At 50.1% G+C, this 22,981-nt stretch overlaps 1 protein-coding gene across 19 annotated transcripts; it reads left to right on the top strand.

Annotated features, from left to right (window-relative positions):
* The first annotated feature begins 204 nt into the window (after nucleotides 1-204).
* On the top strand, nucleotides 205-21,695 carry CHST12 (carbohydrate sulfotransferase 12). 19 transcript variants are annotated; one of them, XM_038539624.1, is made up of 5 exons: nucleotides 6,964-7,330; nucleotides 13,880-13,907; nucleotides 17,027-17,156; nucleotides 17,496-17,568; nucleotides 19,975-21,695. In XM_038539624.1, the coding sequence occupies exon 5, from the start codon at nucleotides 20,058-20,060 to the stop codon at nucleotides 21,315-21,317; it is 1,260 nt and encodes a 419-aa protein (XP_038395552.1). In that variant the 5' UTR covers nucleotides 6,964-7,330; nucleotides 13,880-13,907; nucleotides 17,027-17,156; nucleotides 17,496-17,568; nucleotides 19,975-20,057; the 3' UTR covers nucleotides 21,318-21,695. The 19 variants fall into 19 exon arrangements, with proteins under 19 accessions (XP_038395550.1, XP_038395558.1, XP_038395566.1 ...); XM_038539623.1 differs by having other exon boundaries at nucleotides 13,880-13,934; XM_038539625.1 differs by having other exon boundaries at nucleotides 13,880-13,934; nucleotides 17,496-17,572.
* The last annotated feature ends 1,286 nt before the right edge of the window (nucleotides 21,696-22,981 follow it).

Below are 22,981 nucleotides of genomic sequence, written 5' to 3'. Positions count from 1 at the left end.
CGGCGCCGGGGGGCGGGGCCTGTCGCTGGTCGTAAATACGGCGCCACATGGCACTGGTTGGGGAGGGCGGGCGGGGAGCGGGCGGCGCAGGCGCGTTGAGGGAGGCCGCCCCTCGGCCTCCGTGGCCCCTCCGCGAGCCGCGACATCTCGCGAGACGTGGGGCGGGAGGCGGGGCTCCGGTCGGCGGGGGCGGGGCCGGCGGAGGAGGGGCGGCCTCGGGAGGGTCGGCGGGCGGCGAGCGGCGGCGGGCGGCGAGGCGAGGCGAGGTGAGCTGAGCCCGCGGGGGGCGGGGGCGCGGGCGGGCGGGCCCCGGCTCCTCCTGCAGCCTGCAGGCGGGTCCGCCGAGCCCCGGGCCGAGCCCCGGGCCGAGCCCCCGGCCGAGCCCCGCGCGGGCCGCTGTGTGACCTTGGCCCGGCTCGCACCCTCTCTGGGCCCCCGAGCGGCCGGGCTGGAGGGCGGCGGCGGCGGGTGGGGCGCCCGGCAGGCGCGCCCGCGGTCCCCTTGGGGGGCTCCGCGGGAGCGTGGACGCCACCTCGGCGGTGCGGGGAGCGGGCCCCACGCCGCAGTGCTCGGGGTGGGCGGGGGGAGACCCCAGGAGCACCCCCCCGGGGCTGCGGGCACCTCCCGCCGGCCTGCGCTGCGCGGCCCCGCCCCGGGGACCCCAGGCCGGCCGCTGCGGGGCCGCGGGGCCTGGAGGGGGCCTCCCCGTCCTGCAGGGACCTTCAGCTCGGACAGAGCGCCCTGCGCTCCGGAGAGGGGAAGCCGTGCCCCGGCCGCGCGCAGGGGGACCTCCAGCTCCGGCTCGGGCTCCTGGCCGCCGGGCACCCCTGGCGAGCCGCTGGCGCGAGCACAACGAGCTACAGTGTGTCCGCGATTTATTAAATTATTTACCCTCCGCCCGGGCTCGGAGGGACGCGGGAGGCTCGGGACGGACGGGGCGTGCGGCCGCCCCTGTGGGGGTCCTGCCCCGGGGCGCGGGTGCAGCCCTTGCCGGTGAGCGCCTGGCGCGGGGCGTGTGAGTCGGGGCCGCCGTCTGCGGGGCCGGGGGCCCACAGGGACCTCGGGACATTGTTTCTCACCGAAACAGTTGACGTGCACTGTGCAGGATCAGAGTGTTAGGGCTGATTTGATACACCCGGGCTGCAGTCTGCGCGCCGCACCGGCGGCGGCCCTCACGCCCGGGGCTTTGCTCGCGCTGCGGGCGGGAAGGCGGCGCTGCTCCGCGCTCAGACTGTCTGCGGGGACGCGCGAGGCGCTCCGTTGTCTTGCAAATTAGTTTGCAGGACTTTGGGTTTATTTTTGCAGGCCTGCAATAGCGCTCGCTGTTACTGTGTGCGCGCTTCACCAGTTCAGCCAACACGCAGCCTCTGATCGTTATTTGCAAGATGCCAGGCTGGGCTAGCTGCTGCTGCTATGGTTAGGCTGGTTATCATACAGTGTGACTGGTGCATCTAGGTCATTATTTGCAGACTGTGAAGAAACGGGGAAGAGTTCAGTTTATTTCGTGGTGTGGAGTTTTCGCAGGGTGGAGACCACGTATTGGATTGGGGGCGGTCCTTGAAGGCCAAGTAAAGGTTGGAGAGAACATGGCAGGTGGAGGCAGCAGTGTGTAGGGACCTGGAAGCAAGTGGGGTGTTTGGGAGTGCGGTGGCAGCAAGCCCCTGTGTTCACTGGGAGAGAAGGTTTGAGGATTGGGGTCAAAGCTGAGGCTGGAAAGAGATTTCTTACTGAAGGGTCTTGAATGCTATTCTAGAGCTTGGGCTGTTATCCTGCTCTCCTGTGAGGGCGTGGTCAAGGTTTTGGGCGGGATGTGATAGGGCTGTGTTTCACGAAAGTAGACAGGTGATAACGGGGAGGGCGGGTTCAGGGTGTGGGGAGCTGCAGACTGAGCTGGGTACAGCTGTAGGGGGAATGGCTCCAGGACCGAGGCCGAGAGAGTGGAGCGGGTCACCAGATTGGAGCAAGCAGGAGAACCCGCAGGGTGATGGTGCTCCGGGGGGTGTGGTGAAGGGGAAAGGAAAAACACTACCAGAACTGGGGTTTCTCACTTTGGGTGCTTCGAGGACAGAGCTGGTGTCTGTGATGAGAAGTGCTGGAGCGGGCGTGGAGGGGCATTTGGGTTTTAGGTTTGCAGAATTCGTGTTGTTCGTGGGCCACCTTGGATGAGACACCCTCTCATAGACAGAGTTTCTGGGGCAGAAGCCTGGGGAGGATGAGCCAGGAAGGGATAGGTGGTGGAAGAGAAGTGTGTCGGATGGCCGACACCAAGCCTGCAGTATACGGCCATGACTGCATATCATCACTGCTGGGGGGTGATTCTCTTCTAGAAAGGTCTGGAGGCTCAAAAGCCCTTGTGGAGGAGAGGCTGTTTCATGATACTGCTGAAACAGATGCACCTAGTTTATCATTTAAAAAAAAAACACAACTTACATCTTATTTTCGATTTTTAAATCTTCTCTTTCTCTTTAGGAGATAGCAGTTGGTTTCACACCTACTTAGTGTGTCTTGTGGCTGTGGCCAGGGCTGCTGGTTCTCCAGTCATTCGCCAGTAGATGGGCCTCATGATAGCTGACACAGCAACTCCGTCCTTCCTGCAGTTAACCAAGGTGGTGGTTTCTGTAACTGTCTAGAGAACTTGACAAATATTTCGGAGAGGAGAGGGAAATGCCAGACATAGTTGGGTAGGCGAGAGGGGTGGCTGCTACGCCCAACACAAGGGGATGCAGTGAGTGGAGTCCGTGGCTCCCAGAACTCCACCAGTTGGCACTTTTCTCTCCAGGCAGGAGTGGCAGACTCTTTGTGGAGTGTAAGTAGCTCAAGAGAAAGGACCAAGAAATAGTGACATAAGGGGGTCCCCAGGAAGGAGGCCCAGGTGGATCCCTCACTGATGAAGCTCATAATTATAATCTCTCCCCGGGGCTCAAAAGCTCCCAAGTTCTTTTGGTGTCCTACCTCTTAAGTAGGGGCAGTAAACAAGGACATGTGAAAATGATTTGGAAGGTAAAGACCCCAGCACCCACTTGCCGGCCATGGAAGGGTGTGCAGGAGGAGGACTGAACAAGCCGACCACTGCTCTATTAAAAAAAAAAAAAAAAAAAAAGTGAGGGGAACACCCAACCAAAAAAGAATTCTTGGTTATAAAAAACACAATGGCAGAAATAAAAAGCTCGGTTGGTGGGTGAAAGACAGTTGAGGAGCTGGGGAAGATAAGCCTAAAAGCAGAGATGGGAAGCGAGAGAAGAAAGGATAGGATCAGGAGTCTGACAGCTGAATAACCCATTTCAGTAGGAAAGAAGAGAAAAAAAGAGGACAAGGCCGTCCACAAAATGATGTGAGAGAATTTCCTAGAACCAGAACTGTGTGTGGAAGGGCCCCCCAGGTGGCCATCACTCTGGGTGCAGAGGCAGGTGTCCTTCACTCCCCCCACCCCCGTCTCTCTGGCTCCCCATGTGGGTCCCTGTAGTGTGGGGAGCAGGTGTGCGCAGTGAGGGATGCCGAGTTTCCACAGTAACGAGTGAGAGTTGGGGAAACAAGGGATTTATTTGGAATTGCATGAGGCTGTCAGTTTCAGAATTTGGGTAGTAAGAGTGCGGATGGAGAGAGTTGTGCACACCCACTCCCAGGCACATTGTTGTGAAATTTCAGAACTCGGGGACAAGGAAGATTGTGCTAGCTTCTAGAAAAAGAATAAAAACAGGCCACCAGCAGGACACCATGGAACAGAGCAGAACGCTTTGGGGACCTGTCCACAGCAGCACTGGAAGGTGGAAGGCAAGAGAGCATGGCTTTCGGAATTCCAAAGGAAAATATTTTCCGCCTCGAACTCTGTACTCAGGCAAAGGAGGGTAGAATGAAGAGATTTTTCAGGCATGCTCCAGAAGTTCACATCTCATGTACTGTAAGGCGGCGAGTGACAGCCGTGCTCTCCCTGAATGAGGTGGTGAGTCCAGAAGGACCCAGCCTGAGGAGGTGGGGTTTACCTGGGAGAAGGTAGGGAGGCCAGCGTGCATACCTGAGTGGGGCAGAAGGCCCCTGGGAGAGTTTTGGGGGAAGTGAAATGGGCAAGGGCAGCTGATGTGCTGGAACAGCTGGGGAAGAGATGTGGACAGCTGGCAGAGCTGGGGCTGGACTCGTGATGAGTCCATGGAACACAAAGCAAATGAGAGCACAGACTGTTATTAGTTCCAGGGAAAATAAACCGTTGTGCAGGAAAAGAGAAATAATTACGGTGTACTGCAAGGCTCAGCTGTGAACAGCCTTTGTACAATGATAATAATTTATGTAAACATGGAATATTGCTCTAATTGAAATGATGAGGTGCCTGTCTGGAGACGGTGTGGGAGGAGTGGGATGTGGGTGTGTGAAGGGCCTGTGGGTGGGGTTGGGGGGGACACTGCACTACCATCTGCCCGAGGGGGAGGCCCATACCGAGCCTCAGCCAGCAGGGTGGAGATGGGTAACGGGGAAGGGACAGGGGGCTGCTGTGCATTGTGGTAAATTCCCCAACACTGTTTCATCCTTTAACACACAAACGTGTGTGCCTAACGTTGATAAAAATTAAGACAGCCGCACCAGGCTTCCGGCTTCACTGGATGAGGAGGCTCTAATCTCGCCTGTGTTTGGTGTACCCGCCCTGTTCCTCATCATGGAGAGTTTACTTGTTCCTAATTTCCTCTTCATTATTGTCTTTGTTCTCTGTATCCTGTCTCCTGGCTGTGGTCACATGTCGGAGTGGAGGGCTTTCTTTAGCTATTTTACTTTTCCTTTAACTTACTGTGGAGGGATTTTAAAGCACATTCAGAAGTAGAAAGAGCGCTATTGTGAAATGTTGATTCCCTGTCACCCAGTTTCGGAAATCATAAAATCAGGGTCAGTTGTATCTGTTTTTTTGTGAGCAGAACAGTTCTTTATTGAGTACCTGCTGTATACCAAGCACTGTTCTAAGCCTTGAGGCCACCTGCCTTCTCAAGTGTCTATTTTAGTGCAGACAGACAGCAAATAAGCCAGAGAACATGAAATGGTGGAGGTATGACACATGCCACAGAGAAAAAGCAGGTCTGGATGATGGGTCGTACAGCGTGAGGAGTGACCAGGGGAGGCCTCGCCCATGAGGTGAGCTTTGAGCAGAGATCAGAAGCAAGTGTAGGGTTGAGCCGCCAGATTCCCCTGGCATGCCTGCCTAAGCAGAGGACAGTGGATGCGGGCCAGGCAGCAGAAGCTGATGAACAGCAAGGAGGCCATTGTGGCTGGACTGGGGCCAGTGCGGGTGACAGGGAGGGCAGAGGAAGAGATGAGTGTGGGATTCCATCAGGTAGGGCTTGTCACTGGCCGGTGTAAGGACTGGAAGTGGGAAGCCATCAGGCTCCAGTGATTGGAGGGTTAGAGTCTGGGTATATTTCAGAGATAAAGCTCCAGGCAAGCTCTTAAACTCATTGTGGTGAAATTTATTATCATTATTTTCCCTTGAAATAATTTATTTGAATTAATTTAACTCTGAGAAATGAGTGCTCATTTGGACTCCAGAGTCAAATACCATGTAGCAAATACTTGAGTCTTGTGAGGAATGTAGAAGGTACAACAGATACAGTACCTTTCTTCGAAGAGGTTGAAGTTTGGGAATATGGGACTGGTATGCATGCCTTAACTTGTCTACAGGGAGGTATCAGTGGGGTTTCGGGACCAGTATGAGTGGATTGCCCTCCATGCCCTGCACCCAGCTCCTAGGGGAACTTACTTTACTTCAAAGGCCAACTTTGGGCTTGATTTTCATTCAGGTCTTTTGGGATGCACATCAACCTTCCGTTTCATCAATGTGACCATTAATTACTTTTTTTTTTAAGATTTTATTTATTTATTCATCACACACACACACACACACACACACACACACACAGAGGGAGGCCGAGACACAGGCAGAGGGAGAAGCAGGCTCCATGCAGGGAGCCTGATGTGGTACTCGATCCCGGGTCTCCAGTATCATACCCCGGGCTGAAGGCGGCGCCAAACCACTGGGCCATTGGGGCTGCCCTTTATTACTTATTTTTATGTGGATTCTTTGTCAGATGTAGTTCTCAGGGTTAACTGAATACAAAGGAATTAATTCTATAAACAAATAAACCCCAGGGCTGATGGCATCAAGTGAAAATCTGTTTTACCATGGGGATTTTAATCTAGCACCAAAGAGGCAATTGCAGGGCTGGATGACACAGAGCAGAGAGTAAATGTTGAGACCACTCACAGAAGCTTTACAAATTTCTGTTGACTACAGTGATGGGAGCTACACTGAATTATTTGCTTTATATCGTCTTGCAAAGCTGGAAAAGAAGTGGGTAGTTTGGGCAGCCCTGGTGGCGCAACGGTTTAGTGCCGCCTGCAGGCCGGGGTGTGATCCTGGAGACCCGGGATCGAGTCCCACATGGGGCTCCCTGCATGGGGCCTGCTTCTCCCTCTGCCTGTGTCTCTGCCTCTCTCTCACTCTGTGTCTCTCATGAATAAATAAAAGATAAAAAAAATAATAAAAAGAAGTGGGTAGTTTTTGGTCTTTTTGCCAGTTGCATAAATAAATAAAACTGGAAATATTCTTGGACTTCTTAATGAAGTTCATGTCACTTGATTTAATGCTTAAAAATTGGTTATTTGGACAAGAAGCAAATTCTCCCAGAAATAAAGTTTAAAAAAAAAAATGGAGCATCTACTAAAACCCAACCAATTCTGCATGGAATATTTACTGTAGAGGCTGGTAGGAGGGAGTGGTTGGGAAGGTGGGCTCCTAAATCAGTTGCCTGGGTTCAAATGCCAGCTTTGGACAGGTGCTAGCTCTGCAGACTTGCGCAAGTTTCCTGAACATTTTGCCCCAGTTTTATCACGGTTAGGATGAGGATCAAATAAAGTAATGTACCTAAGACCTTACCATATCACTTTTGAAAACATATTAGCCATTGTTATAATTATGATACAATCAGTTGAAAGCATAGAGACTTCTTTGCTGATAATCAACTATTTGTAGAAAGTATGAATAATAACAAAATAACGTCATATTTATAGAATACAAATATTTGAGGGCCCAATAAAGATAGGAAAATAAATAAGGCAGTGGCCTAGTTCGAAGAGAGAGGCTTAATATTTTACAAAATAGTTTATATGTTATCATGTTCATGTTCTCGGCTCTGGTTAGCAGAAAGACCTTGGTAGATCTTGTCTTGTGGGCGAGGAGCTGAAACTCAGACTTGAGGTGATGTCCCAGGGGGCTTGACAGAGACTGGATTGGGCCCACCCCAGAATGTCTGCAGAACTTCATGGCTGGTGTTTTCATCCTGTATTACGGAAACTGGTGAGAGCTAGTTCGTGATGTTCTGTCGGAAAGGTTTAACTTCTAGAGATTGACTTAATCAGGCTGCTGACATTTTTTTTTCTTGAAATCAGATGTATCGAGGCATAATTTACATACAGTAAAATGTACACATTTTAAGTGTGTGGTTCAATAAATGTGGACAAATGTGTCCACCTGTGTAACTACCACTGCCGCCAATACAATGTAACATTTCCATCACCCAGTTTTCTACTGTCCCTTTGTATCCTGTGATTTCTGTCACTGTTTTTGCCTTTTGAAAAATTCCTGTGAGTGGAATCATGTAGGATGTACTTTTCCGTGTCTGGGTTCTTTTGTTCAGCGTAATATCCAGGAGGTTAATCCATGTTGTTGCATGTACTGATTCATGAATCAGTGGCTGGTTCTGTCCTATTGCTGGGTAGATTTCCACCAAACAAGCACACCACAGTTTGTGTGTTCATTCACTTGTTGAAGGACCTCTGGGTTGTTTTCAGTTTGTAACTGTTTTGAATAAAGCTGCGGTGAGCATTCCTGTACACATCTTTGTGTGGACAATTACTTCATTCATGGATCTGGTCTTTGGTGCTATATCTAAAAGGTATTACCACACCCAAGGTCATGTAGGTTCTCTCCTGTGATCCTCTAAGGAGTTTTGTGGTTTTGCAGTGTACGTTTAGGTCTGTGATCCACTTTGAGTTAATTTTTGTGAAGGCAGAAAAGTCTGTGTCAAGATTCTTTCACATGTGTTTATCTTTGCATGTGGATGTCTGGCTGTTCCAGCACTCATGATTGATGCAGGCTATCTTTGCCCCATTGGGTTGCCTTTGCTCCTTTGCTACAGATGAGCTGACTATATTTATGGGCTCTCTGTTCTTTTCCATTGATCTTTTTCTCTGTTCTTTTGCCAATACCACATTATCTTGATCACTGTGGCTTTATGATAACTCTTGAAGTTGGGGAGTCAGTCCTCCAACTTGGTTCTTCTTTAGGATTATGTTGGCTAATCTGGGTCTGTTCCTTCACATATATGGTTTAGAAACTGTTGATAATAACAAAATAACTTCCTGGGATTTGATTGGGATCACATTGAATCTATAGATTAAGTTGGGGAGAACTGATATCTTGACAAACTGAGTCTTTCCCCACCCACGGAATATCTCTCCATACATATTATACATACTTTGTTAGATTTATACCTAGATATTTTATTTTGGGGAGTTCTAATATAAATGGAATTGTGCCTTTAATTTCAAATTCCACTTGTTCATTGCTGATATACGGGAGAGTAGTTAACTTGTATTAACTTTGTATCCTGCAAACTTGCTCTAATCATTTGAGCCTTAAAATTGAATAATTGAAAAATCATCAGTAATCTGAGCTTTGTATATCATATTTTGATGATCAGTTTGATTGGTCTTTAAATAGAGTCCCTGAGCATTTTTGTAGTATATCTACTTTTATGATTCTTATAGAACCATCTAGGAACTGAAAAATATGCTTGATATTTTTTAATACCAACTTTTCTGACTTTTAAAAAGCCTTAGCATAAAAAGAGAATCTGGTCTGTATACAAAAAGAGTTGATTTCAGCTTTATTCATAATGGTCAAAAGGAACTAACCTAAAAGCCCATCAGTTGGTAAATGGATAAACAGTGGTATGTCCATACAATGGAATACTGCTCAGCCATAAAAAAGGAACATACAACGGCACAAGCAACAACCTGGAACAAATCTCAGAAGCATCTTATGAAGTGAAAAGCCTGCATCCTACATGGTTTCATGTAGGTGACTTTATAGGAGAGGCAGAACCAAGGACAGAAGACAGTTTAGTAGTTGCCTGGAGCTGGGTGTTGGGGAAGGAGAAGGGCACTTTTGAGAGTGATGGAAATGTTCTGGATCTTAATTGCAGTGTATCTTAATAGTGGTGTATGTTTGCCAACTCATCGGACTCTACAGTTAAAAAGACTGAGTTTTACTGTATGTAAACCAGACCTCAGTAAACCTGATTAAAAAAGAAAAGGAAAAACAGAGGTGCCAAAGTGTTTTAATCAGGAAAGAAGGGTCTTTTAAACAAATGGTGCTGGAACAGCTGGATATCTATAGGGGGAAAAATTAATCTCAACCCCTCCCTCTGGAACATTCATGTTGGATAGTGGCAGAAACTCTCTGCATTTGACATTTCTTTTCACTGTGGCAATGACTTTATATCCATTTCTTGACACTTTCTGTTTTAGGATTTATTGATTTATTTTTAGAAAGAGCATGCACATACATATGAGTGGAGGGAGGGGGAAGAAGAGGGTGAGAATCTCCAGCAGACTCCACGCTGAGTACGGAGCCTGATGCGGGGCCAATCCCATTACCCTGACTGAGATCACGACCGGATCCAAAACCAAGTCAGATGCTCAGCTCTTTGGACTGAGCCACCTAGGCACCCTCCATTTCTTAACACTTTCTGTTCATTTCTCACTGGTTCAATCACTTCTTTCCCTAATGTGTAGTAAACACATACATCCCAGTACAAGTGACAAAGCAAATATACATATTAGGGTTCTCCAGAAAACAGAATCTGTAGGGTCTGTAAAGAGATTTATTTTATTTTAAGGAATTGGCTCACAATCCTGGAGGCTGAGAAGTTCAGACCCACTGGGGCTGGTGGTGTTAAATTCTAGTCCCAGTCCAAGCCTGAGGGCAAGAGACTTCCAATCCCAGCTCAAAAACAGGCAGAGAGGAAATTCTCTCCTCTTTCACCTTTTTTGTTCTATTCAGGCCTTCAGCAGATTGGGTGAAGCACACCCATTCTGGGGAAGGCCATCTGCCTGACTAGTCTACTACATGAAACGTCCATCTCATGCAGAAACACCCTGAATTCTGTGTGACTAGCTCTCTGGGCCGCCCACTGCTCGGTGAAGGGATGCAAAATCAGTCAGCACGTACCTCTTGACCTTTTGTACCATGGTCATCAGTTCTGTTATGGAAGTGTGAAAAGGGCCCTTACACAGGTCCTCACATGGGTCTGGCCACGTGGTATGCTCTCCCAGGTAAGGTTGATATACACTTGAATGTGAGGGAGCTCAGCCCTAGGCTGTCTGCCCCGGACTGCCCTGTCTTCCCCCAGATTTTTGCCCACTGTGGGTGTGAAGACCCCCTCAGACCAGCAGCCTTACATGGGCAGCCGGGGTGGGGCTCCTGCCTTGATGGATGGGTGAAGAGGAATGTTTAGCAGCCCCACCCTGAGCTAAGAAACACCTCTTTCCGCACAGCCCCCTTGTTTTTGGGTTAAACCTAACCTGAAGCCTAATTGTATCAGGAGTGTTCACAAGGTCTTTGACAAAGCCGCTGCAGAAAACCAGCCCCCTGGGGGCAAAGCTTTTGGGTGAGACTTTGCTGTCCATTCTCTTGCTGGAGGCAGAAGTCTGAGACTGCCTTGCAGCAAGGCCGCTGTAAATCATTTCCTCTCCTATAAGGCTTTTTGGTGACTGCTTTTTGACATCATGGGAGATTCATGTTTGGAAATAATGCTTTTATTTTTTGAACGAGTATTACTTAAAGGTCAGTGGTGTTCCCTGACTTTCTTCTGCATCCAGAGGGCTCTTGAGTCTTCACCTGGCTCCCCCACAACTGTGCCACCCTCCTCTCAGAAGGCCGCTGAGTGTCCCCCAAGCTCCTGGCTCTACGGCTTCTGTGCCTGGCCCAGAAACACACATGTCCCACTCCCTTTAAAAAAGTAAAACCTGTTGGCGATGCCATGTGGTCCTCTTGTCTTTGCTCTTTGCACCCCTGAAGAGCTGTGAACTGATGATCATGCATGTCTGAAGCAGCAGAGTCCCTTCCTTTCAGGCACTGCTCCCACACGCCCTTTATGTTTTATTTTTTTAAAGATTTTATTTATTTATTAATGAGAAACACACACAGAGAGGCAGAGACATAGGCAGAGGGAGAAGCAGGCTCTCTGCGGGGAGCCTGATATGGAACTCGATCCCAGGACCCCGGGATCACGATGCCCTGAGCCGAAGGCAGATGCCCAACTGCTGAGCCACCCAGGCGTCCCCTGCATGCCCTTTAATACACTCAACCTGCCTTGTCTCCACAACTGCTGTTTCTGTGGCTTGTTTGAGATTAGAGGTGACAACACACAGAACTGCCCTTGTTCCTGGATAGTAAACATGACCCATGGCCTCAGCCTCATCGGTAAGCGGTGTCAGCTTCGTGTTGAGGAGCTCATCATCTTGGTTTGCAAAGGCCTGGAAGGGGTTGCCCCCAAAGCCAGGCTGGTTCTGGGGCAGGACTCCAGGGCAAGACAAGGCCACCAGAACCAGTCTTACCTGTGAAGAACCAGATGCATGGAGTTTGGGCCGTCCCAGGAAAGACTTGTCTTGTTTTCACACACCCATCCCCTCATTGTACATTTTTAACATTTGTTTGATAAACGAATTGCAGGTAAAGTCAGCCTGTTGGGCTTCTGTGCAGGGTTTGGGGTTAAGCTGTGGCTCTAGCTTTATAACCTTTGTTACTTATGGCTCGCTCCCCCACTAAAGGCCTGCCTTGTCTTTGTAAATTTCATTTACTTTTATTCAAATATTTATTTTTATACCCTGTCCTGCATTTTGCTTTATTTATTCAACAGTACCTCTTATAAATTCCTCCAAGCTCTAGCTCTTATTCAGTCTTTTCCAATTTTCCCATTGTGGTAAAACACACAGAATGTAGAATTAAAAAAAAAAAAAAAAGAATGTAGAATTTATCATCTTAACCCTTAAGTGTACAGTTCATGTTGTGTGGAACACATTCACGCTGTGTACAACCATCACCACCTCCCGTCTCTAGAATTCATTTCATCTTTCACACTGATCCTCTGTCCCCATTAAACACTGACCTCCCCCATCTCCCTCCCCAGCCCCTGGAATCCTTCAGTCTGTCTCTGGGAATCTAACTCTTCTAGGAACCTCATATGAGCAGAATCATGCAGCATTTGTCCTTTGTGACTGCCTCATTTCACTCAGCATCATGTCCTGTAGGCTCCTCTACATCATACCAGGTACCAGGATTTCCTTCCTCGTTGAGGCTGAGCGATACTCCATTGTGCACGTTTGCCACACTTTGTTATCTGTTTACCTTCCATTGCACACTTGGGTGACTTCTACCTGTTGACTCTTATGAATCATGCTGCTGTGAACATGGCTGTACAAACACCTCTTTGAGACCCTGCTTTCAGTCTTTTGACTATAGACCCAGAAGTGGGATTGTTGAATCATATGATAATTTTAGATGGTATTTATATTTTTAATATTTTGAGGAGCCTCCACACTGTTTTCTGCAGTGGCTGCACCAGTTTGCATTCCCATTAATAGGACAAAACAGGGTGGCTCCTTTGGCTCAGCAGTTTAGCGCCACTTTCAGCTCAGGGTGTGATCCTGGAGGCCCAGGATTGAGTCCCACGTCAGGCTCCCTACATGGAGTCTGCTTCTCCCTCTGCCTCTTTCTCTCTCTGTCTCTCATGAATAAATAAATAAAATCTTAAAAAAAAAAAAAGGACAGGACAGTTCCAGTCTCTCTCCATATCCTGGCTAACACTTATTTTCTGGTTTTGTTTAAGATTTTGTTATTTTTTGTTGTTTTAAAGCTTTTATTTATTCATGAGAGAGACGGAGAGAGAGGCAGGAACACAGGCAGAAGGAGAAGCAGGGAGCCCGATGCGGGACTTGATCCTCAACCCCAGAATCACACCCTGAGCCAAAGGCAGATGCTCAACTGCTAAGCCACCTAGGCATCCCAGATTTTATTTTTTTTAAAGTGAGCTCTACACCCAGTTTGAGGCTCAAACTCATAATCCTGAGATCAGGAGTTGCATGCTCCACCCACTGAGCCAGTCTGGCGCCTCTGTTTTGTTTTGTTTGTTTTGTTTTTCATTGGAGCCATCCAAATGGATGTGAGGTGGTACCTCACTGTGATCTTGATTTGCATTTCCCTGATGACAAGTGATGTTGAGCATCTTTCCACATGCTCATGGGCTGTCTACATATTTTCAGGGAAATGTCTGTTAAAGTGATTTGCCTTTTCTTGAATTGGGTTGTTTGATGTTTTTTTCTTTTGAGTTTTATGAGTTCTGCATTCATTCTGGATAGTAAGCCGTCATTAGACTACATGATTTGCAAACATTGTCTCCCGTTCTGTGGGACTCTTCCCTGTGGATAGTGCCTTTTGATGCACAAAAGTTTCTAATTTGCATCGAGTCCAGTTGGTTGATTTTTTCTTTTGTTGTTAATGCCTTATTTTTTTTTATTACTGTGTGTCTTTTCTAAAAGGAAAAATGGTTCTTTTCTCATTGTAAAAACCAATCGAAGCTCACTGTAAAGAAAAACAAATTTAAATACAAAACGCCGGGAAGGAATATGTCAGAATTACCCAGCCACCTACCTTCTTCTGGGGATGTTTGTGGCTGCTGTCCTGGGGCTGGGTGATGGTGGGGTACCCTCTTTACCTGAGTGCAGTCCATGCCTACTGATGACCGGCCCCTAACACGAGAACTCTCCTTTCCATGACCCACAGGTCCACGGAGTGGTCCAGTCTGCATGACGTAAGCTATAAATCTCATTATGAATACGTGAGTTGACTCGCTGTTTACAATGTAAGCCGTAGATTCATTGTGTGGATGAGGAAAGCACCCTGGGGGGAATGCCCATGTGACCTGCTGCTGGCTCAGGGTCAGACAGTGAGAAGTATGGGACTTCAGCCGGAGTGTCCAGTCATACTTAAGTAGGTTATTTATGGACTAAGAACAAAACGTCAAACATTAAGTATAATAAAGACTAAAAGATTATAGTGTTAGGTGCTATACACCAAATAAGGAAGAAATGAGAGAGAGAGAGCACAAGCAGAGGGAGTGGTAGTCAGAGGAAGAGGGAGAAGCAGACTCCCTGCTGAGCAGGGAGCCTGACTTTAAACGTCTTCTGGTTAAAATAAGCTTTCTTTGAACTCAGAGAACCACATTCAGAACAGTTAACAAAGAAACATCAGATGCATCTGTTCCACCTCTGTTGGGGTGCAGACACCTGTGGAGCATTGAGGGCTACCAGGCTGACCACAGCTCACTCAGCTGTGACCTCTGCCTCCAGGACCAGCACCTCTGCATCTGTTGGGTCAGAGAAGCCAGGAAACACACCCCCATGTGTGACAAACACACACCTGTCAGCACCTGAATTTTTAAGGAAGCACAATCCTTCTGAGCCCCTTCTGTTCACTAGATTGAATTTAGAACAAGAAGAAACTTGTAGTGTGACCTCAGTCCCTGGGGGGAGATGGGGAAACATGGTGGGGAGGGGCTGTGTCAGGTGCATGTGTCCTACCAGGACTACTATATACAAATGCTCTCTACCGTGGAGTACCACGCAGGTCCAGAAAAGAAGGAACTGTTGGTAATATAACCATGTGGATGAGTCTCAAAGCTTGTCCTGTGGGATTCTGTTACTAGGACACTCTAGAAAATGCAAACTAATTTAAAGTGACAGAAAACAGAGGAGTGGCTGGAGGGGAGGGATGAGCTGGGGAGAAGGGTTCGAAGGGGCACAAATGAGCTCAGGGGGTTGGTGGAGATGTTCACTCTCTGACCGTGGTGATGGTGTTGCGGGTGCATAGATGCATCCAAGCGCATCACACTATTTTAAGTAGATGTCGTCACTCGTGCATCACTTACATTTCACAGAGCAGTTCAGAAGAACAAGGACATTTAACAGTAGCAGCGCCATGGGAGCATGACTTCCAGAGTGAGGCTTGAATCCAGATGTTGATGGGACACCTCTGGGCCATAGGCTCCTCAGCTGTAGGAGGGTTTTGCTCCCTGCCCTGAGGTCATGTGCAGAGGGCCTGAAGGAAGGTGTGTGGGTAGCACGCTCCTCCCAGCGTCTGGCACACGGTGAGAGGTCTTTAAAGGGCAGCTCCTATTAAAAAGACATTATCTGATGTATTATATGCTCCTAAAGATAATTGACCATGTCTTTTCCTTGCAATTAAACTGAAGTCATATTAAATTATTAGTAAAGAAAAAAAAATTATTAGTAAAGAGGGCAGCCCCGGTGGCGCAGCGGTTTAGCGCCGCCTGCAGCCCGGAGTGTGATCCTGGAAACCAGGGATCGAGTCCCACGTCAGGCTCCCTGCATGGAGCCTGCTTCTCCCTCTGCCTGTGTCTATGCATCTCTCTCTCTCTCTCTCTCTGTGTGTGTGTCTCTCATGAATAAATAAATTTTAAAAAATCTTTTAAATAAATAAACAAACAAACAAACAAACAAATAAATAAATTATTAGTAAAGAGAGTCAGTTTTCAAAAAATGGCATGGGCCCTGGCATTTGTCAACGTGCATGTACTACTTCTTGGCTGGAAAATAAGCAGAGGTATTTGTTTATGTTATGTGTTGTATTTATGGATTATTCATCATAACCGAAAATTCACTTACGTGGTTCTTAGCATTCTAAGTACTCAGCGCGGTCCCTGGTGTGTGGCTGGCACCTGTGCCCATGGACAGGATTTGGTGACTCTGCAGCATCTCCACGGTGTTTGTGATCTAATTTTACAAACAGGCTGTGACTTTGTGTGATTGTAACCATTAAGAGGGCATTAGAGCTATTGTTTTATTGCACACACACCCATGATGCCCTCTGCTGACCCTCTGGCAGAGACTGGCACCTCTGACCCTGAAGGTTTGCATGGTTTGTGACGCAGTGACTCCCTTCACATGTGACATGTACACAACACTGCATGCTGCCCTGGCCTGTGGCAGGGTGGGGTCAACCAGGTTTCTCTCTCCCCCAGCCATGTGGCCTTCTCTGTAGGGGTGCGTTAAGAGCACTGGGGACTCAGAAAGGGCTGCCCGATGATGGTGACGGCAACCAGAATATTTCAGCACCTTTCACATAAAAGCTCATACATACTATCCTTCGTATGCCGGCCTTCATATCATGAGCATGTATCACTTTCTCCATTAAAAAAACAAAAGGGAGGACAGCCTAGGTGGCTCAGCAGTTTAGCGCCGACTTCAGTTCAGGGCAGGATTCTGGAGTCCCAGGATCAAGTCCCACGTCGGGCTCCCTGCATGGAGCCTGCTTCTCACTCTGCCTGTGTCTCTGCCTCCCTCTCTCTCTCTCTGTGTGTGTGTGTCTCTCATGAATAAATAAATAAAATCCTTAAAAAAAAGAAGAAAGAATTTAAAAAAAAAAACAAAAGGGAGGTGCCTGTGTGGCTCAGTACGTAAAGTGTCTGCCTTCAGCTCAGGGCCCCACACTGGGCTCCCTGCTCAGTGGAGAATCTGCTTCTCCCTCTCCCTCTGCTTGTGCTCATGCACTCACTCGTGCTCTCCCCCAAATAAATAAATCTTAAATAAATCCAAAGGAACCGAGCATAGACAAAAGCTACATGTGGGTGGAGATTGCTTCCAAATTTCAGTCTTGAAGTCTTAGGTTCATTTAGTGAAAATGCATCAGGTCCCAGGTATGTAGTCGAATGCATACAAGGCAGACAAATGCAGAGAGGTTCAGCCAGGGAGAAGTCCGTGTGTGCAATGGAGGGGCTCTCCCTGGAGCACCCCCAAGACATGCTCTGGCTGTGTCTACTCTGATGCCTGCACTGATAGCTCCTGGTATGTCTTAAAAGTGGACATTCTGGGTTTGGGCCACTTTATAGTAGTGCATCCATTTTCTCTTTAGGCTGGACTCGTGTCTGAGTTTTGTCACACTCACTGAACATGGGTGTGATCATTTGTCTTTTGCCCTCTACCTCCTGAAAGGGGCTGTTAGTCCACGTCCAAGATACAGACCTCAAAACAGAGAGGTGAAGGTGAGTAATCTCACTGGAAGGGATTCACATCTTCCGGGACCCACGAGGATGGCCAGCATTGTTCCTTAGGGCTGCTGTCACAGGACGGCACTGGGCACAGGGGCCAGCTGTGTTGGGTCTACACCCACAGGCATGTGTGTTCACACAAATTAGCACTACATTTGCTCTTCTGTCTTCCTCATCTTTTTTTGCTTTCTATCCACCTCTGAGGTCCCTGTCTTGTATAGTTGATTCTTTTTGAGCTAGGGGGACAGCCTGATATTCATCCTAATTTCAGTGTCCAGCTCTGATTTTCAACCCATCTTTCCAGCTTATTTTTTTTCATCTTTCTGAATCTAGATTCCAGCAGGGTGGGCCAGCTGTGCTGGTGGCTTGGAGGACTGCCCTCTGGGGGAGAGAGCCTAGCAAAAGGGTAGGTAAGTGTAGTTACACGCTTGGGGATCTGGCAGGGGACCAGACCCTGGCAGGTGGCTCTCAATGGGTGACCTCTTTTGATTAATGTTTGACCAATGTTTTCCATTCTGAGGTGGGACAGGAAGCAGAGTGCCACCTAACCCTACATGCTACCACCTCTGTGCATCCCAGTGATTATGGCCTGGTGTGGAAGGGGAGGCCCAGCTTCCCCCTGGGCCCTTCTGTTGTAAAGGAAGGGGAATCCCAGTGTGACCCCCCTGCTTTGCACCATCATCTTCTGCCTGTTGGTGCCAGGTGGAGGAGATGGGCTTCCTGCCTGGCCCTGCAGAACTGTGATGGTGGGGGAGGTTTTTCCACTGGTGTTTGGCTTAAGTAGAGCAAGGGTTTCCAAAAAGATGTTTCTGTTGTTCGATCACTGTGAGGTTCCCAAGACCCCTCTCAGTCCTCATACCAGTGGTAAATAGGGATGGGGTCCCAAGACTACCCTCAAGTTGGATAATTCATGGCAAGGACCCATGGAGCTCACTGGAAAGTGTTGTACTCACTATTGTGGTTTCTCGCAGGAAAGGATTCAGATTACAGGTCAGGGGAAGAGATGCAGGGAAGGGTTGTCCCCTCCCAGTGGAGGTCTGGACAGTGCCGGCTCCACCTGGCATCGATGTGTGACAGCGTGTGTGGAGTACGCCCCCCAGGTCTCTGTGTCCACAGTCTCTACTGGGGCTTTGCCATCAAGTGGGTCAACTCCCCACATGGCTAACCTCGATCTTCAGCCCCTCTGGAGATTGGGCTGCCACCATGGAACCCAGAGCTCCTCCAGCCCCCAATCACATTGTTAGACGCTGTGGTGTGGCCTTAGGTCCCCAGTAAACAGAGACCATCGCATCTGGGCAGGCCTTCCAGGGGCCCAGAGCCTCCTCCCAGGAGCTGCGGTTAGGGTAGGCCTCTCTGGGTGGGCTCAGCCCTTTACCGCAGCCACTCTTGCCTGCCCTTTGCTTGGGCTCTTCGGAGGCTCTTCTTGGAACTTCTTTCCTGTGCTTGTTGGCTCTTCAGGGTTGGAGGCAGTGCCCTCTGGGACGTGCAGCAGGCAGTAAATAACCCACAAGCTCGTCCTCCTGTTGCTCCTCAAGTAGCCAGGTCCCTGGCCTGTCCTTTCTGAGCCGTCCTATGCCTGGTGGTTCTCTAGTTGTTTAGCAGTGAGTCGGCGGATCTGTAATGGAGCTGCCCCCTCGGGGTTGGAACCAGAAGCGGAGCCGGAGGAGGCCCTGGAGGTGATGACTACATGTCCTCTCATCTGCAGGCTAGTGTCCCGGCCCTGGGTTTCCTGCAACTGAAACAGCATTCTCTGTCCCAGCACCTGATCAGACACTGCCTCATTTTCCCTGTGAAGTACTCGGGACAGAGTTGGTGCTCAGCATATCTGTCAAACAGGACTGGCCCAAGGATGGGGTCCTCTGGCATTTCTGGTATTGACCTTGACTGTGGTCAAGGACAGCCCTCAGTGGAAGTTGTAAGTGAGCCACAAATCCCTTGTCTGGCCTGCATCTCCCCACATACAAGGGTGGCCACCTGCCTCTGAGCCAGCAGGCCGGCTGGTCGACCTCGTCAGGTGTGGTTCCAGCACCTGCTGACATTCACACATGCCTGCCCTCCCTTTGCCTTCCCTTTGCCCTCCCAGCGCCCTTTGGTTTTGAAGATTAAGCAGCCTTTCCTCATCTTCAGCCATGGCTCTGCCACTGTCTGGCTCCTCTGCACAGGCACTGACAGTGCTTTTAAGGCCTGGAAAGCTCTCTCATGGACCCATTTTTAGCTGCCCAGTGGACCCTCCCTCTCTCCCCTCTGATCTCACACGTGCTCTGCCCTTTCCATATCGAGGGGCGCAGAGACAGTGCACAGTGCCCAGCACACATCAGCGACACACAGCAGCCTGTCACTGACGTGTTTATCTGCATTAAATGTGCACAGTGAAAGATTTTTCTCAGGGCTGGGGTGTCTTTAGCATGTTTATAAGTTGTAGCGTGCATTCAATTTTAACCTTGTGTTTTTGTTTTGCTGACAACCTCTCCTTCCTCCTCAGCACCTCTTACGCATGAGGGTCTGTCCCCTCAGTTCACTTCAGTGACAAAGGATCTCCAGTGACCTTGCCGGCCACACGCATCCTCCTGGGCTCCTCCAGCAGTGTTAGAAGCAGCATTAGTCATATTGCACGGAGGGGCTGAAGCTCAGCAGGCGGCCTCACAAAGCCGAAGTCGTTGAGGAGGATGGCGGTGTGAGGGGCAGGGCGGGGACTCTGAGCACCAAGCGAGTCCGAGACCTCGGCAAGCACCTTCCTTTGGAATCTTGAGACCACAAGAGGACGCCCTAGCTGGACGGTGGTCTTTAATGTGGCTCTGTGTTACCTTTCCAGGGTCCCGAGAGCAGTGTCCTGTCTCCATGAAGCTGACGTGAGAGCATCCAGGTGAAAGGGCCTCTGCCCTGTCCGCGGACAGAATGACCAAAACCCGGCTCTTCCGCCTGTGGCTGGTCTTGGGGTCTGTCTTCATGGTCCTCTTGATCATCGTGTACTGGGACAACGTGGGCACCGCGCACTTCTACCTGCAGACGTCCTTCCCCAGGCCGCACCCCCTGGAGCCGCTGCCCACCCCCGGGCACGGGGCAGAGAAGGAATTCACGTCGGACGTGGATGCGTTCTTGCAAAAGTTGCTTGGCGGCAGCCTGAAGCAGAGCCCCCTTTCTGGTAAAAGGCCGGAGCAGCCCTCCGTGCCGGCATCCAGCAGGCCTGGGCTGAGCAACGCGGAGGAGAGCGTGAGGGGCTATGACTGGTCTGCCCGTGACACCCAGCAGGGCCCAGACCCAGGGGGGCAGCAGGCCGAGAGGAGGAGTGTGCTCAGGGGGCTGTGCGCCAACGCCAGCTTCGTGTTCCCCACCAAGGAGCGCTCCTTCGACGACATTCCCAACTACGAGCTCAACCACCTCATCGTGGACGACCGCCACGGGGTCATCTACTGCTACGTGCCCAAGGTGGCCTGCACCAACTGGAAGCGCGTGATGATCGTGCTGAGCGAGAGCCTCCTGGACCGGGGCACCCCCTACCGCGACCCCCTGGACATCCCCCGGGAGTATGTGCACAACTCCAGCACCCACCTGACTTTCAACAAGTTTTGGCGCCGCTATGGCAAATTCTCCCGCCACCTGATGAAGATCAAGCTGAAGAAGTACACCAAGTTCCTGTTCGTGCGGGACCCCTTCGTCCGCCTCATCTCGGCCTTCCGCAGCAAGTTCCAGCTGGAAAACGAGGAGTTCTATCGGAAGTTCGCGGTGCCCATGCTCAAGATGTACGCCAACCGCACCGGCCTGCCTGCGTCCGTCAGCGAGGCCTTCAGTGCTGGCCTCAAGGTGTCCTTCGCCAACTTCATCCAGTACCTGCTGGACCCGCGCACCGAGAAGCTGGCGCCCTTCAACGAGCACTGGAGGCAGGTGCACCGCCTCTGCCACCCCTGCCAGATCGACTACGACTTTGTGGGGAAGCTGGAGACGCTGGACCAGGACGCCGCCCAGCTCCTGCGGCTCCTCAAGGTAGACAAGGTCCTACACTTCCCCCCGAGTTACCGGAACAGAACTGCCAGCAGCTGGGAGGAGGACTGGTTTGCCACCATCCCCCTGGCCTGGAGGCAGCAGCTTTACAAACTCTATGAGGCGGACTTTGTCCTCTTTGGTTACCCCAAGCCTGAACACCTGCTTAGAGACTGAAGGCGTCAGGGGACGGACCCAGACAGCACGACAAACTGGGGTGGTGTTGTTGCTTTAAACCCGGACCAAGGGCTTGCCGCACCGCTGCCTTCCTCCCAGGGATGGGGCGATGGGTTGCCGCGTATATTTTTTTATGGCTTTGTGTCCCTCCCACACTGCTCCCGTTGACGAGGCAGCTGGACGCACCAGGAATCAGCCATCCCCACACTCCGGTTTTTAAAATCACTTGACGATTTTGCAATCTGGACTTACTATTTACTCCACTGCCTATATCCCTTGAGTACTGTGTTAATATTGTTTTTTTAAATTAATATATTTCAGATATTTAATATGAAAAGTGGAGGAGAGGATGGAGTAAATGTTACATCTGCTTCTGCCTCCCGCTTTTGTGGTTATTCTGCTAGAGGTGCAGGTGCTCGGTACAGGGCTCTGAGAGGTGGACCTCAGAGACGTCTCTCAGGTGAAGGCAGGGAATATTCGTGGTCCTCTTCAGCAAAGAAGACATTCCTGAGACTGCAAGAGGACGCCCTACAGGGCGCTTGCAATCAGGCCTCACCTGTATTTTTAAAAGGGTAGCAGACAGATCGTTGGCGAGCAGAAGCTCTCTGACCGTGTGGTATTTCTGAGAAGGGAAAGCAGTTAGAGGGGTTTTCTACTGGAGACCATACTTCAGGTCACAGTCACAGAGGCAGGACACTAGCTGCAGATGTTACCACAAAGTCATAAATCACAGATGTAAGGATGTAACAGGGATGCTTTGAGTAGGAGTCTATCTCGAGACTCTGTTCCCTGACATCAGCAAGGTGGGGCTGGGGTGAGATTGTTGTCATAGGCCTGATGGCCTGGGTTCAGCCCTGGTGACCTTCCCCCTCGGGTACGTGACTGACACTGAGATCCTCACGTTTGGTGGTCCCAACTCGGCAAAGGTTGTCATGTTGGCTGCTCCAGGAAGGCTCTTTCTAAACATCTGATTTAGGTGGATTTGCCATTTTGGTGGTGACCCTGTAGTTGCTGGGAGATGCGTGGTCATGCCATGCTGTGTGGCCTCAAGTTTGACCTCGCCTCCTTAATCTGTAGGATCTGGTTCTCGAGGCCCCATTCTCAAGGAGCTAGTAGCACTGAGGTACTCGTGCCAGATCTCCTTGCTGTGTGGTGTCCTTGCTCTTTCTGGCTTCCAGATGGTACAGAAGTCTGAGCCATGACCTCTGGGTGCCACCTCCCAGCCTTGGGCCCCACGGTGCAAAAAACCATCCACCTTCCATTGTGTAAGATTCCCTATTTGTAAAACAGCTGGCAGCAAAGGTACTCAGGCTTGAAGTGTCCAGTCTGAGAGGAACTGTCACCACATTGGGTACCTTCTGGGACGCCTGCTTACCCAGCAGTTGTCCCTGGCACTGTGAGCCCCGGGCTTCAGGTCACCGGGCAGATGGGGTGGCTCTGCCTTCAGGGGACCTTGTGACCCTGAGGTGTGAAATGAGAGCAGAGGCCCCCCCACCCCCAGGCCAGCGGGCTGAAGGCTTCCAAGGACAAAGCGTCAGGAGTGAGATGAAGGCCGACGTCCCGAGAAAGGTGGTGGGAAGGATGGGGTGTGGCTCGGAATCCGCGGTAGAGCAAACCACATGAGCACAAGTGCAGGGCGTGTCCGGGGATGGGAGGTACTCATC

This window comes from Canis lupus, chromosome 6 (assembly GCF_011100685.1).
Source record: "Canis lupus familiaris isolate Mischka breed German Shepherd chromosome 6, alternate assembly UU_Cfam_GSD_1.0, whole genome shotgun sequence".
Taxonomy (NCBI): Eukaryota; Metazoa; Chordata; class Mammalia; order Carnivora; family Canidae; genus Canis; species Canis lupus.
This window is presented reverse-complemented; position numbering and strand designations above follow the sequence as displayed.